Source organism: Orbicella faveolata, unplaced genomic scaffold (genome assembly GCF_042242905.1).
Source record: "Orbicella faveolata isolate gen_17 unplaced genomic scaffold, um_ofav_v1 contig_34, whole genome shotgun sequence".
Taxonomy (NCBI): domain Eukaryota; kingdom Metazoa; phylum Cnidaria; class Anthozoa; order Scleractinia; family Merulinidae; genus Orbicella; species Orbicella faveolata.
The window spans coordinates 21,477,274-21,493,168 of NW_028301563.1; the positions used below are offsets into that span (position 1 = coordinate 21,477,274).

Here is a 15,895-nt window from a genome sequence, read left to right on the forward strand (position 1 = left end):
GGAAGAAGAAAAAGACAATTGCAGTGATTCGGCCTCGCTCAGACGAGCTGGAAAAATTTTGGCAAGGACTGTGAGGATTCCATCTGGATCCAGGATTTGTCTGAAGCACAGGAACGAGATGAATCGAAACGACAAACGATGTTCATGTCCATCGTCATGGGGGCATAGCTGGCCAAAATACCGATCCCAAACCGCCTGTACCAGGTCTTTGACCAAGTGGGAAAATCTTTCTAAACTACAAACCTGGAAAAAACTGGTGCACTAAATGCAAAGTGTAGGCGGACAAAAAATTCAAGGAGCACGGAAAATACATACCGCGGAAAAAAAAAAGAACTGCAACAAGCAGAAGGTAGCACAATTTTTAACTCTTATTTCTGTTAGCTCTTGTTGTACAGGCTAAAACATAAGCAAATATATAAATAACGAGGAAAATGTCATTTATAGGATGCCGATGACCCACGAAAAGAACAATGTCATGAAAATATTTTGACCGCCTTTTAGTCGCTCCATTGCTCGCACATGCGCAGACGTTTGACCGCTGTGTTTGCCGTGCGTGTGTTGTTTTTGCAAAGGAACTGGGAAGGAATCTACCGGAAGGGCCGAGTCTTTAGAAACGTTGAGAAAGTTCTTGCAAAGAACTGTTTTTACTGATTAATATTGATTGTATCAACTCAGATAATGAGGTTTTTTAGTTACCTACACACTTGTCTTTCTATCTTAATTCTTGGCGGTATCTCAGCATTCAAAACTGGTAAGTACATGAAGCTTTTCGTTGTTAAATCAGGTTTAACTGATTGGCTTCTAACATGCCGCAAGGGCGATCTTCGGCACGATTGCATGTGACAGTGCATGTAGTGCAGAGCTACTCGAAACAACCACACGTTCTGCGTCTGTTGAATGCTATCAGATCGTACCTTTGTAAAGTTGAATAGAAGAAAGAAGCTCTTCAAATCGTGTAGGGATCCGTGATTACTTGGATCGCCGATATGGGCTCGGCCTTTTAGCCCAGTTCTGCATTTATTTTGGTTTGCAATTCGCGAAGAATTCAGAATTGATTCTCTTGTGCGTACTCTAAAATGAGAGATGGTGAAGTAAAACTAAGGATTGGTTTAGATAAGCCAGTCTTTGTTGTGTTTACTTCATCATAGCAGTATTTTGGCTAAATATTATAACCAATGCATGACATCATTTATCATTCCTTCGCATACGAATGGACCGATATAAGCAGTAACCTAAAGCGAAGAATATTTTATGATTTTGATGTTGTTTTCCGAAGGGGTAATTAGTGGAAAGTTGAAAATTTATATGAAAACCTTTTATTTCAAATTTTCAGTGTCATTCTGAGACATGAAACAAACAAAATGCTGTTTGCCATTCACAGAAAACGAGCCCGAACTTGCAATTTAACATTGAAACTGGTAACTGATCATGAGGCGGGTACAAAAGTCAAACTGGATCAACTTGAATCGTTGATCGGGGTTGGGCAAACTCAGATCAACTCAGGTGAACTTGGATCAAAGTCTTCACATCCAAAACATGTAGAAACTAGAAAAATTAAAATGGACTTTTACCCAAAATTTTGCTTAAAGTAGACCCAATCAGGGTAACCTTTAAAGTTAACCTTGATCAAGCACCCATCTTCCCATTTCCTTTAAATTGTGCCCGGGCCTTGGGATGACAACAGCTAGCAGTTTCTGTATGATTGCCATAATCAAAGTTAAACGAGCGCCATTTTCTATATTTTCACTACATTTGTTGATATAGACCTAGAGTATATCTCTGCATTTGTTTTCACAATGATGGTTGCGACTGCTATGGTATGATGGCTGAAGTCTTTGCAGCTATTGTAAGCAAAGGCAGCAATCATATGGAAATCAGTTCCCATATGGATTGCTCAACTTTTTCTGTAGTGATCAGAGGGGTCACTATGATCATAACAATCATTTGAAAGCCAGCCAAAAGTTTCCAAGTCAAATAACTATCTAAGCAACTGCCACTCTTAAGTGACTGTGACCACTTTTAGAGCTAAAAGTTTTAATTTTTTTTTGTTTTAACCTCCCGTCAGTTCCTACTTAACAGATAATAGAACTGAAATTGGATAATAACTTGTTGTAACTTTATTGCATTCCCGGGCGGTACAAGAGACAGAAATTTTTCCATGGCAAGTCCTGGATTTTCTTTTCTTGAAAATTGACTTTTCACATGAAAAAAACATTTAAAAATTTATAGAAAAATGCACATACACTGCTTTCTTTCAGTCTTCAGAGAGATGACCTTATGCACAGGGTAGGTCTCTGCAGTTACAATATGCCAATGAGGCAAAATTTTGACCCAATAATATGGTCTATAAAGCTCTCATGCATGACCATCTCCTGTAAGGGACCACCTAGGCTTAACATTTTGGGTGGTCACTTATGAGAGGTTCAACAGCTTACTGTAGTTAGATGCTGTGATATTGAAAACAAGAAGTGTGACAGTCAGAGGAAAAAAAATATGTTTTAGTAGGTCATAGCTATTACTAACTCTAGGTATACATGTAGGTGTTACTTGGTGTAGTCCAATCCAGGTTGATTGCATATCATGGCTACTAGACCACTGCAGTGTTGCCTGCCACCTGATGGAATTTGAGTCATCATTACTATTATTGAGGGCTTTAACTGTTACAAGCATTAGATCAAGTTACTGCTAAATCGAGGTTAACCATTGGTGCTATCAGCTACCTTGACTGCTAGAGTGCTGTTTAGGCTAACAGAAGTTGAGTGCTAGCCTTGACCAGCTTCTAATCATATATAGATGTAGTCGGTGGTTCCAAGAGTGTGCTATTGGGACATCTCAATCAAATCAGCCTAAACTGGTTTACCCATTATTTCATCGCCTTACAAATAATTTCCCAGGTCTTCCTGTAAAGGTTACATACAGTGCATGCATGCAAGACTGTTGAATATAATTAATCGTTATCAATCTTTTATTTTCAGATAAGATTGCAGATGTGTTAAGACATTATGAAACATTACATACAGATGACATTTTGCATGCCTTCCATAAAAGAGATGCCAGTAAGCAAGAAAAGATTGTTTCCTTCACAACATTGAACAGGTAATGCAATTTACTATCTCTTGCCGCCGCAGCATGCAATGTCATGCATGTGTACGGACTGTCCAATACCGTATCTCTGTACCTAGGGTTATATATTTATGTCGTGCATGTGTACAGTAACACTGTCCAATATCTCTCTACCGAGGGCTGTATATTTATGAGGTTTGTTCTGAAAATTTGGTGGTATACAGTTAAACACCCAGCACTTTTCCCACAGTTGTTCTTTGAAGGATGAACACTACCACTGTTTACCATATTTTCCCATGTATAAGTCGACCTTTCAAGACCTAAAAATCAGTCCAAAAATTCGCCCTCGACTTATACATGGGTCAAAACTCGAGATCCAAGCGCCAGTCAAATAATTAGCATAATGATTGTCTTTCAGTGTTAACGAACATGTAATAAGCGGCAGCACAATTTACAACGTATGTTCGCTTAGTGATCTGTTTCTCTATATCAGAGCTTCAAGTTAAAATGCATCAACATTTATCTGCTAAATGTTGACCTGAATCTTGTAGACACTCACTGGCTCAATTTTGTCATAAAGAACCAATATTTTTTCCTGTAAATAAAGCTGTAGTAAAGCCGCTCGGAGAAAACATCTTTCATGCTTCGAACTTCTCTGCTTAGTAACCTGGCAGGATATGAGCGTGAGGACTTCTGTACCAGTACTCGACCGATTTCAAGGCTTGGCCACCAAGTTCCCAATGCACACTTTGCACTTTTTTGTGGAGTAGTGAAAGTCTTGAGCTTGTTTGGTGTTTTGCCTGTCTTATAAAGCCACTTTTAATCTCTTCACACTTAAAAAGGTTCTTTTGAAATCCTTATGTTTGATTTTGTGAACATTTGACAAATATTATCGTCAGAAAGCCCTCATACACATGTGTTTCTAAACTTGGTAAAACGCTCGTATACATGCCGTAATAAGCTTATTAAAACTGTGCGTTGAAACTTGCTGTGATTTGTTTACATATTTTGGTAGTTGAAAGATAATTCTAAGAAATAAGTTTTCTAAGATAAGTTTTCCAAGAAATTCTTACCTGGAAATTAAGAAAATCTAGGTTTTGGCCTCAAAAATTGGGGCTCGACTTATACACGGGATCGACTAATACACGGGTAAATACGGTATCAAGTGATGCTACAATAATCAGGGCATCTGACAGGATGCGATGGTGAAGATCTGCATAATTTGCTAATGTCTGCATCCTCTGGATAATCAGAGCTTTTTTTCTGCATAGAACAGAAAACGTATTTCATATTAGCGATAACGCAGCTGCTTGCCATCCCCACAAGTAAAAATTCTAAAGAGATTGATTATTTTGAAGTACATTTTCTCCTAAAACAGCGACAAAAACACGTCATTTCATTTGTGACAAATGATGATTATTAAGTAATGGTCCACATAAGAACTAGGCAAAAGAACAATAGGCCAGTGCAATAGCAGCAGTTATTTTTTTCATGCTCATTATCCTAATCAAATCAATTTCAGCAGTCCTCATTGGCTCTTAAGTATTTAAACACAAATTTTGAATTTTAGTTGCTAAGTTACCTCACTTGCAATCCACTTAAACAAGTTTTTCTTTCACGTATGTATTCACGGTGAGTTGAAAAATGAAATACGTGAAGCTCAAGTAGTTTCTATGTGCCAGTTTATGGGGAATTCAAATTATTGGTAAAAGCACATTCAGGTAAAATGTCAATCAGTGACCTCAAATGTTCAGAATAAGCGCTCAGGTTTCAAGAAAGCTGTCACAAAAGTGATTGAACAGGAAAAACAAACCTCACGCATGTAGACACTCCAGCCGTGTTCTTTATTTTGATCTTTTAAGTCAAAGGGGACAATACCAGTTACAAAATAACTGCAAATAACTGACTCACTGCTTTAAGAATTACCTAGAATGGGCTCCCGGTGAATATTCCATGTATCAATTCGAAGTTTCAGTCAAATCACAGATCACAGATCGCGCAGTCCAAATTATTGGTTTGTATTTCCCGAAGTGTATAATTGCATTTCTCCTCATTCCCTCTGATAAAATTAAGTAAAGTTCCAAACAACTTGTCACAAACAAAGAGCCAGGCAGCCAAGGGCGCACCATGTCTCTGGTTTTGCAAGAACAATGAATACACACACAGGGATACACAACCCATGGCTGGTGCAATGTTTATAATGGGCGAGAGATAGGCCTTGAAAACAGGAAAGCAAAATGTTCACTGTGTGCGTGGTCATACGCAGAGGGACTGGCTCTAGCTTCCTCTCACTTCCGAGTTGTCCACCATCTTGTAAATGTATATGTTCATATGAGCGAAGTCTTGTTCGTAATTTTCCTTGGATTCTTGCTGTTTCATTGCCAATACTTTAAACATAGTGGCAGTGGTGGGATAGATAAACACACCCAGTGAGATTTCAATGGCTGGAATAGCGCGATGAACCTGATGAACAAGGAAGTCAACTCTTCGACAGTTCTACTGGCCAACACCTTTTCAAAATTTCATCAGAGCAGTTTCTTTTCAATCTTGTGGCTACTCCAAAAGGAATAGCCTTAAAAAACATACTTAGGATGGCAGCTAGTTTTCATATGGGCAAAAAATACACCATTCATTCCAGACTTTCCTGTGATTCTAAAAACGTCATTTATTTAGCTTGAGTCCAATATGGCACATTGCGTTAGTTTTATGAGCTCAACACATCTTCCTCTATAACTTTTGATTGGCCCATAAGACATTGCTCAAGTTTGGCCGAGTGATAGAAATAAGGGGTATGGGGTAAACTATGCCAAAAAGGGTAATTTTTATCTATTTTCTTTCTTTTTTCAACAATTTTTTGATATCAACAAATCAGGTTTGTTGATTTAATTGAAATTAATAGTTAAGACTTCACACTTTTAAATCGATTTTGCATTTGGCCTTCCTAGTTCTTATGCGGACCATTACTTAACCTCCAGGCTTTCCAACCTACTTTAGGTGAAGAGCCTGGAAACTAGTTTCTCATCAGCCAATGTAATGTCTAGTTACTAAGTTACGGATGTTCCAAGAATGCAACTATGAATTCTTCAGGTAAAATTCTACAGAAAACCTTTGTTAAATGAAGAAATGCCTGTCAACAAATACTTGAAACAGATTAAGCATGTGGCAAAGTTGAGCTTAAACTGTGGACAAGACTTTGAAGTGCTCTTCATTTCACTGTTGTTCAGCACATTGAAAACAGTTTGTTATCAATTTTGTTAACCTTTGAAATTGCTGCATAATGCAGTGTGTTTTCCGCATAATCAATGCTTTTTTGCACATTTTTTGAGATCCTGAAAATTTCTGCATAATATGTAATGTTTTTCTGCACCCTGTCAGATGGCATGAATAATGGTATCACTCATTGCTAAACAAGTTGCACTCATCCTTTTTGTATGTAACAGGTTACCATAACAACATTACAACTTGTTAAAAAAACACCTGTAACTTTAGCTTTAAGTACTAAAAACTCAAAAACGAGCTAGATGACTCCCATTTTTGCCTTGTGTCCACGTGACCTTGGACACTAGGTTATGTTGTGAGTTTGGTAAATCCCTGTGTAAGACATTTGAACATTCTTTGCATTCCTAGTGTAAGATTCCTGTGTAGGGCAGTAGATAGATAATAGGTACATGTAGATAGATATAGTTCAGGCAACTTGCAGATTAATCAATTTTGGCTACGAAAGACAGGTATAAAACTGACAATGATTTGACAGTGTTTGGTGTTATTGATTTTGGAAATATGAGTTTCAACCACGCGGCACAGATTCAAGACACTTATTTTTATGGGGACTGGAATGTAGACCTTTGAGTTTCAATCATTTATAGCTATTTATGACAAGCTGTTTTAAAGGTCAAATGAACCAAAATTTAGACATTTTTTCTTCAGCCATTTTATAGTGAAGAAATGTTAAAAAACACATGTAAAACGAAACTTTTGCGGAAATTTTTCTTTCTGAGCCGTGAAAAGGAGTAAAAATGTTAAGAGTACAAAGACAGCCGATGGCTTCACAAAAACATTTCCAAAATGACCGTGCACTTTAATGGAGGAATGGAACTGAGATTGGGCTTTGTGACGTCATTGTTGTCTTGAACATTGCTGTGTTTCTGCGTCAGCGAGTCTTTTGTGGGGAAGGTTTTGGATCTAAGTACAAACCTGCAGGGCTCGAGACTAACTTTTCAGCTTGCTAGCCCAGTGGCTAGTGACAGGTTTGATTCACTAGCCAAAACAAATTTTTCACTAGCCAGACGCACACATTTACAAACATAGGCATCGATGTTATAATTATAGGCATCGCTCAACAACAAAAACTGAAGTTTTCACCTCCGTGAGAAATTCCCACAGAACTTTGTAACTCACCGCCAAAAAACATTCCTTTCTTTCAAAATGCCGATTCACGATTTCTCATGAACACAAGATAATTTACAAGTTGCAAACATAGGCATTGATATTATGTAGGCATCATTCAAATTTTCAAACAACTACGAATTTTTTAATTTTTTGAAAGTGTATGTGACCTCCAGATGCTGCGCGCATAAAATATGATCCCTAGAGTTCCACATGATTTCATGACTTATCATTAGCAGCAAGCAGATCATTTGTCGTTCGTTGCTTTTTACTAAGGGAAAAAAACAAACAAAAAAGTCAATCATTCTTTTGCATTTTAGTAATTTAAAGTTCTTGTTTGGACCAATAAATTATATATGATATTTATTGCAGCCGATGTTTTAAACTCTGCATGCTTTGACTTGATTTCATTGTGTGAAAAATTTGAAATTAACTGTTAATTGGTTTCCTCTGGGCCTCCAGTGCTCACAAATTTTCATTTTCACTGGCCAAAATGGCTGGTGAAGCACAAAAACCACTAGCCAAAATGGAATTTTTACTAGTCTGTGGCTAGTTGGCTACTGTTAGTCTCGAGCCCTGAATTACCTTATTTTCCTTGGGAAATGGCCGTGGAGTTCGCCCGCTGTTAGGCGGGCATTATTTGCTTGTTTTTCGTTATTTTTTTGTCCAACTGCCGGTTTGTAACATTCCATAGTGAAGTTAAAAATCGTGGGTAACGCGTCTTTCTTGACTGCAAGTTGACGAAGCTTGAAAGAGTGTCCAAACAAACTCCTTACTACAAGATTTTGTTCAAAGCTGTCTTCAGTAAAGTGTTTTATACAAACACGCAAATGTTTCTAGGGCATGAAGCATTCTCTTTTCATTTTTATAAGCCATTCTCTTTTAAGTTTTGGGTCCTGGGGGAACTTGAAAGTGCCAACTTTTTGATTTTGAGTGGTTTTCCCTTGAAGCTCACTGCGAACTTAAAACCAAAACAGTTTTAAATTTCCCACTTTTCTTGAGCTCACCAACAGTGATGTCACAACTTTTATTTCCGACAATTATCTGACAATTTTCCCAACTGCTCTACGATTATGAAGGATAAAAAACAATGATTTTAGCATTCCAATATCTCCGCAATGCTTCGTCCAATTCATTTAAAACTTCAGAATGTGTTTATTTTATACTTAATGAAGACATTGAACTCAAATGAAAAAATGTCTAAATTTTGGTTCATTTGACCTTTAACATTTTATTCTGTTAGTGTGCGAGCCCTCTGTTCACGCACTCGCTTGCGTTTAAATCAAATTTGACAACAAATAACAGGCTTAAAACATTGTGGTGCCTAGCCTGTGTATTAAGTGTTCCCATACAAAGGTCTTTTCTGCATTCTCGCCACGCATAAATTGGAGCAAGAGCAAAAAATTGACAAAGCAGGGGGTGGTGGGGCAAGTGAGGGAATGCTTGCGCCCAAACCCCTCAGTTTTGAAAAACCAATTCACTCACGAATGGGGTTCCTGATTGGTGCAGCGTGGTCATCTTGATTGACAACTGTGTCAAATTCCCTTGAATGATTCCAGGAACAACTCGAGTGTGACTTGGACGATGCCATGGAGGAGGGTTTGTGAAATTGTGCTATATAGCCTCAGCAAAGATTTGTTAGGGGTGAATGGTATTCAGTTTTACTCAGATGACACCATCTTTTAGAGGGTGAAGACTTGGTGACTGTATTACCAGCTGGATTCGGCGAAAGCTTTTAAAATCTTTTAGCTGCTGTTTTAATTAATCGATTGTGCATGAAGGTCAAACAGTAACCAGGCAAGGAGAACCAATCTTTGAAAGTCTTACAGTACCGATCAGAAGAAACCTAACAGGGAACATGTTCGCAAACGGGAACAGAATGGATACAGAATGAGTACGAGAACGAGAACAGACCAGATACAGGACAGATACAGAACAGGTACAAGAACGTGAATGGAACAGATACAGAACGCGAACGGAATGGATACAGAACAGATACAGAATGGGTATGAGAACGGGAATGGAACAGATACAGAACAAATACAGAATGCGAATGGAATGGATACAGAATGGATACAGAACGGGTACAGAATGAACACCGAAGGGAGATGGAACAGATACAGAACGGTTACGAATCACCAGAATGGAAAAAAAGCGTTCTCCAGAACGCAAACTATAAGACAACGCGTTCTTCAGAACACATGTTAGTAAGTTATGCTATCAGAGTGCTTACCAAGGATCTGGAAATGATGTAACTTTAAATACATGCTCATCCAATTTTTGTCCAGCTTGGCAATCTTGAGAAAATCATCTTATGTCTTTTTTTTATTTCTTTTTACATGCACTAAGTAAGCATCTTCCCTGCATCTTCTTGTCCATTTCGTGTTCATCGTGGCCGTTTTGTTATTGTCAACAAGCCCAACATATGTCCAAATAAGGAAATGGATGGATGAGTCGAGTTAGACTGAGATTGAAAGGTTTCTGCATGAAGAGAAACAAAGCAAAACATCGATGTCTTGGTTGACCTTAATTACGGTGTTGTTTGCCAACTTTGCGGAAGGACCAGTGAGGATAACATTCAATCTTAACTGAGCATTCGCCTGTGAAAATAACAACACTAAAAGTATCAGAAAATGCTCGCTTCAGCTTTTTGTCAGTACTTTGTACCACTCACGTCTTCCAGCCAAGTTTCTGCCGCATTTGCTAAAAGTGCTTGGCAAGCTGGTTTACTTCTTCCTTTCCTTGGGCAATCACACAGACTACCGATCACTTTTTATCGTTTCAGAAGAAGACTCACTAACTGGCCTTGAAGTTACAGTATTTTTCGAGTAACTGGACTATTCGTATTCTCGCATAAGGCGACAGTTTTAACCCATTGATTCATGAAATGCAAATGAGTGTCGCTAATCTTGTAAATGAGTTCTCGGAAACCTCGTTCTTCCGAATGAGTTCCAAGAATGCTTACCGATGGAATGCTAACAGAACGGGGACCAGAACAGCACAGAATGGATAGAGAATGGATAGAGAATGGGAATGGGAACTTGTATGGAACGGAAACAGAATGCGTCCTGTCAAGCGTTCCCTGTTAGGTTTCTTCTGATTGGTACTGTATTTGGCAACCTGACTTAGCTTTACTGAGTCGTTTTTTGTGCCCAGATAACGAGAGACCAAGTTTTAGAAGCCAGCAATTGGTTGTTGTTCTCCCTGCAAAAGTGAATTTACATGCACTGACACTTTTCAAAACAAAGGCTTCCGATTTCCGGTCGGTTTTATTATTCAATGGTTAAATATTTTTCTAGCAGCAAGAGAATGAAATGACCGTCAAGCTAATGAACACTTGAAATTAAACCACTGGAAAAGCTGGTCTTAAGCCGAACATTTGACTTTAATATTGCCCTCCAAACGAGTATGTACACTGTAGTTAGCACTATTACGATTTTAGCAACTTTGCCGCTCCAATTTACGTGTGGCCAGAATGCGGAAAAGCTCTTTGTACGGGAATGCTTGCTATGCAGGCTATGAAGTGACACGTTTCAGTCTTGCAGAAAAATCTAAAGATGACAATGAGTGGATTAAAAACTAACCTCTAAAGTGCATTTTCTGCAAATAAGCAAACAGGAATGACTCACAAGAATTAATTGTTAGCCTATTTATCTCACTGTATATATACCACCATGGATCAGATCAGGGCATTAGGCCAGATCGAATTGCATTCGTAATCCTACCGGAAGTGTAATGCTTCCATTGTGTTTACTTTACATTTTATTTTTAGCATGAGAGTAGCCTGTATGAGAGCATGGTCTAAAACTTTGAAGCAATACACAAATTACCTGGAACTTATTCTCAATTCCTCTTATATCAATATTTCAAGCCATAAAATAAAGCAGTAATACAGAGCTGTGTAAAAGTTGTTGGAAACCCTTTTGATAAAGGGTTGTAAATACTGAAGTCTCAAAAACCTAAATGTCACCCTAACATAAGAAAAATCTAGGTTCACAATGAGCAGATTAAAAACTATCATGTAATGTGCACTTTCTGAGAGTAAGAAAATAGGTATAAATTTCAAATTAAAATTAATTGAAGAAGCTAGTCATAAAAGGGGATAAGTGACGATTTTGGTTGCTTTTCTTTTTTTTTGCTCGAAATTAGCTGAATTTTTGCATGTGGTCTTCAATGTAATAGAAAAATGTGGTTCTGTATTTTTGTCGCTCGTTTTTGCTTTGTTTTCGAGTTAAAATGTAGGCAAAAAACTTGGCTTTTCCTAGCCATGTCTTTAGGAGTTTATTTGTTGAACAGCAAACAGGCAGACTATTTATAGTGTATGAAGTCAAAACCAAATCCCACAGCATATAGAGCGGAAATCTGGGAACAGATTGTTTACATCAGCTATTGTGACGTGAACACAACACGTGAATCGATCGAGCGTCAAACGAAATGCCATCAAACAAAAAAGAGATGTGCCGCATTAGAGCTCTGTCAACTAATATCTTAAGCATTGTTTTAAAGTACCTTGTATGCCTGCCTGGTGGTTGAGAGGCATCATAAAGCCTTGATAAACCCGTAAGTCATCAGCACGTTTTAAAGAATCAAAATGTGTTCTGAAACTTCGAAGGCAGCTGATATACCGTAATCGTGTTATCAGCGTTCGAAGTCAGGTCGAGCCAGGTAGCAAAGTCCAAGAGCAGTTCTTGCCCAAGAAAAATACCCTCTCATGAGTTGTGGCCCATTTGCCAAGCGTGGCTAGTGTCAAAGTTTGGAAAGCGAGAACTGGTTTTAGAGTGATAAAATTTGTCTTGTATCGACCGCCATGTTTTCCCGCGCACGAGGTGTAAATACCCTTCCCGGCATGCATTGCGATTACGTTTTGCGGACGTTTCTCGAACTGGTAACTAGATTTAAACATAATAATGGCAAGCAAGTGGTGATCGATTGTAACAGATCTGTGATCCAGTTTGCGTTGATTTTATTTCAAATCGGCATGATTTGTAGTGTTTTGAGCTTCTGGGATCAGGGGACATGCAGATGTATGGAGACCCATACGTTGCGCAGAAGGGTTAATCTGTTAATCTGTCAGCCCTATTTATAGAGCGTTTTCACGTGGAGTCATCAAATTCTTAAATCCAAAACTAAACAGCCACCAAAGTTGTTATCCTCATCAGGCATAAGAGCTACCAGTGCATTTTGAACTTGGAAGTTATGGCGGTGCGTGACATAAAGCTACGATCGCATTTGTCGAAAACTATGTTTTATCTCATGATTTTTTAGCCATTTAAGACATTGCCGTATTTGGAAAAGTGCTTATTGAAATGTTTATTTGTTTTATTTTATTTTTATTTACACCTTTTTTGACCTGAAATCAACATTTTTGAGCTTACACGTTGCGTGAAATTACCATTTTCAGGAGCCCATCATGGGCTCCTACCATTTTGCTGTTTTCTAAGTGAAACCAACATCCTTGCTGTCACGCGTTAGTGTCAAATCAACATTTTAACCTATTTAGACTTGAAATCAACATCATTGAGCTTATGCGCTGCGTGAAATTACCATTTTGCTGTTTTCTAAGTGAAATTAACATCCTCGCCGTCAAGCGTTAACGTGAAATCAACATTTTAACCTATTTAGACCTAGAATCAACATCACTGAGCTTATGCGCTGCGTGAAATTGACATTTTGCTGGTTTCTAAGTGAAACCAACATCCTTGCCGTCACGCGTTAACGTGAAATCAACATTTTGACCTATTTAGACCTGAAATCAACATCATTGAACTTATGCGCTGCGTGAAATTACCATTTTGCTGTTTTCTAAGTGAAATTAACATCCTTGCCGTCACGCGTTAACGTGAAATCAACATTTTAACCTATTTAGACCTGAAATCAACATCATTGAGCTTATGCGCTACGTGAAATTGACATTTTGCTGGTTTCTAAGTGAAATCAACATCCTTGCCGTCACGCGTTAATGTGAAATCAACATTTAAACCTTTTTTGACCTAAAATTAACATTTTTGAGCTTATACATTGTGTGAAATTGACATTTTGCTGCTTTCTAAGTGAAATCAAAGTCCTTGCGGTCGCGGCAGGCCGAGCCTTTTTTATGATAAACCGAGGCGAGACTTCGACTTATGACAAAGGCTTGGCTTGGCTATTATAATAAAGGATCGGCTCTGTTTATCATAACAAAGGCCCGGCTTCATTTATTTGCAGCCTCGGCAGGAAAAGGGCATTAGGTATTTTAATCAAAAGTGAACTTTGTTGAAAACGCTCCAAATTTTGCGTGCAGTTTTGTTTAGGTACGTTTAGCAATGTCCTGTAGTTTTTCTGCTAAACTTTGCTTAATTCATTTTCGGGATATTGCGTACGCAAAAAACCACTCGGTTTTCCTAGCGGCGTCTTTATAAAGCGAAGCAAAAACCAGTGGCAAAAATACAGGGACACGTTTTTCTATTACATTGAAGACCACATGCAAAAATTCAGCTAATTTGGAGCAAAAAAAAGAAAAGCAACCAAAATCGTCACTTATCCCCTTTTATGACTAGCTTCTTCAATTGTCAATAAGGGTTGAATAGTTCAGATCAAGGCAGAATGAATTTTATTCAAAAAATTAACGGAAGTGAAAATGCATCCTGTCTACTTGATCTAGTGTTACACTTGGATTACACTTGTTTGGGTTGCTAGTGGATTTCTTTGCACTAAACAAGTGACACGAGGCAGCCCAGGCCAGGATGTTTGATTTATTATGGAATTGTGATAAGCGTGATAAGGTGCAACTTTTTAAAAAGTTTAAAAACATCTGTGGAGAGGGTTCAGAGCCACCATAAATTTGTGGAAGGTTTTTGACTACTGGTGCACAAAATAAAGCCTGTCACTGTTTTCCTGATGCACATGTCACAAAATGGTAGCTCCTTTAAGAATCACCACTGCAATTTTATTTACATGTACTATTGGGTGTAATTGCTTAGTGAACATGGAATCACATCAAGACAGTTCTTTTTTTTTTCTTTTTACATCAAAACACCTTGACATCAAGACAATCATGATAAATGTGTGTTTGAATGTTTTTATCAGTCTCACTTTCTATTTCAGACTCTTACTCATCATCGCCTTTTTCTAAAACAAAACCAAACTATGTTTATTAAATTTTGGGTGGCCGCTTAACAGGGCTAAAGACAGTAGAAAACCCTTATCAGGATGACCAAACTGTGATTGCAGCCACTTAACAGAGGTGGCCAGTTAATAAGGGTTTATTTGCAGTATTTTATTGACAGTCGTTTTGGGACTTTGATAACTGGCTGCTTAATAAGGGGTGGCCGCATCTGGCAATAATTCTGAGATATCCCGGCTGTCCTATTCAAAGCTGTGTAGGTGCTGTGGTCTGTGCTTGCAAGCTTAGAAATAGAAAAATCAACATTGTTTGGGAGGAAGGGGGCATAGGCGTACTGGCACCATCGGACTTGGGGGGCGGTGACCTTATTGCTTGAAAAAAATTACACAATGCCCGAAAGCGTGAGTGTTCAAATGCACTCAAATCACAGTAAAAACAAAAGTGTTCCCAATTCTCATGTCCAATGAAACTGTTATCATTCCAAACATGACCTCGATTGACAGCCTAGTAAAATCAGAAACTTATAAGAGAAACTGCGAATTCTTCCTGGTATGAAAGTTCAAGAAAGGTTGAAAATGGCTCTTTTCAGAGCCACCACAAAAAGTCTTGGTCTTTGTTTGCTTTGATTCTTTTGTCATTGTTTTGTTGATGGAAATAATATCCATCTCAGAGATTTCCACCATACACATTTAAACGATATATGGCTTTTCCAAAACAGAATAACTGGATCCTTTTATCATTCATTTAACCTTAACATTTTGACAAGGCAAACATCAGAGAAAGTAGTCTACAAGCCTGGCCTTGACTATCTTTTAGAATGTTTTCTCACATGTACTTTTGCCTGAATCATCAGCGCTTTGCCTGAAAAATTTCAAAAATTTCTGAAACTGGGGGGGGGGGGGGGTTGCCGCCCCCACAGCCATACATCTGTGGAAGGGGGAAAATGTTTCCAAGATTCTCAAAAAATAGAATTTTACTGCGAAGTGTTTGAGCAGCACTTTTGTCGCTCATAGAAGACTACCAATGACAAGTGAAATTTCTCTGGCTTTGTGTTTTCAAATCCAGACAGATATGTACTTGGAAACAGATTCAAGAATAAATCCAGTAGTAAGATAATTACACTCATCCAAAGCCCAATGATTATTTATGGCCAACATGCAGAAAACACATTTTTAGATGTTTATTTCAGATTTAGAATAAATCCAACTGTAAGATTAACTCTGACTTGGAAAAAAACTTATCAAAGACTTGCCCTATTCCATCATCTTCATCTGCAGCCTAATGGCTAACATGTATGAGATCTCTACCTGTGTTTGAAGAACGCAAGCCTAATTTTGACCTGTG

General features: G+C 38.2%; 1 protein-coding gene across 1 annotated transcript in view; it reads left to right on the forward strand.

The window, feature by feature from the left end:
- The first annotated feature begins 579 nt into the window (after window positions 1–579).
- The window catches only part of LOC110044338 (ADAM 17-like protease), a 69,652-nt gene continuing 54,336 nt past the window's right edge, over window positions 580–15,895 (forward strand). The window contains exons 1-2 of the mRNA XM_089271601.1: window positions 580–751; window positions 2,976–3,096. Of these exons, the coding sequence (XP_089127727.1) occupies window positions 679–751; window positions 2,976–3,096 (194 nt within the window). The 5' untranslated portion in view covers window positions 580–678. The remainder of the gene's footprint in view (window positions 752–2,975; window positions 3,097–15,895) is intronic.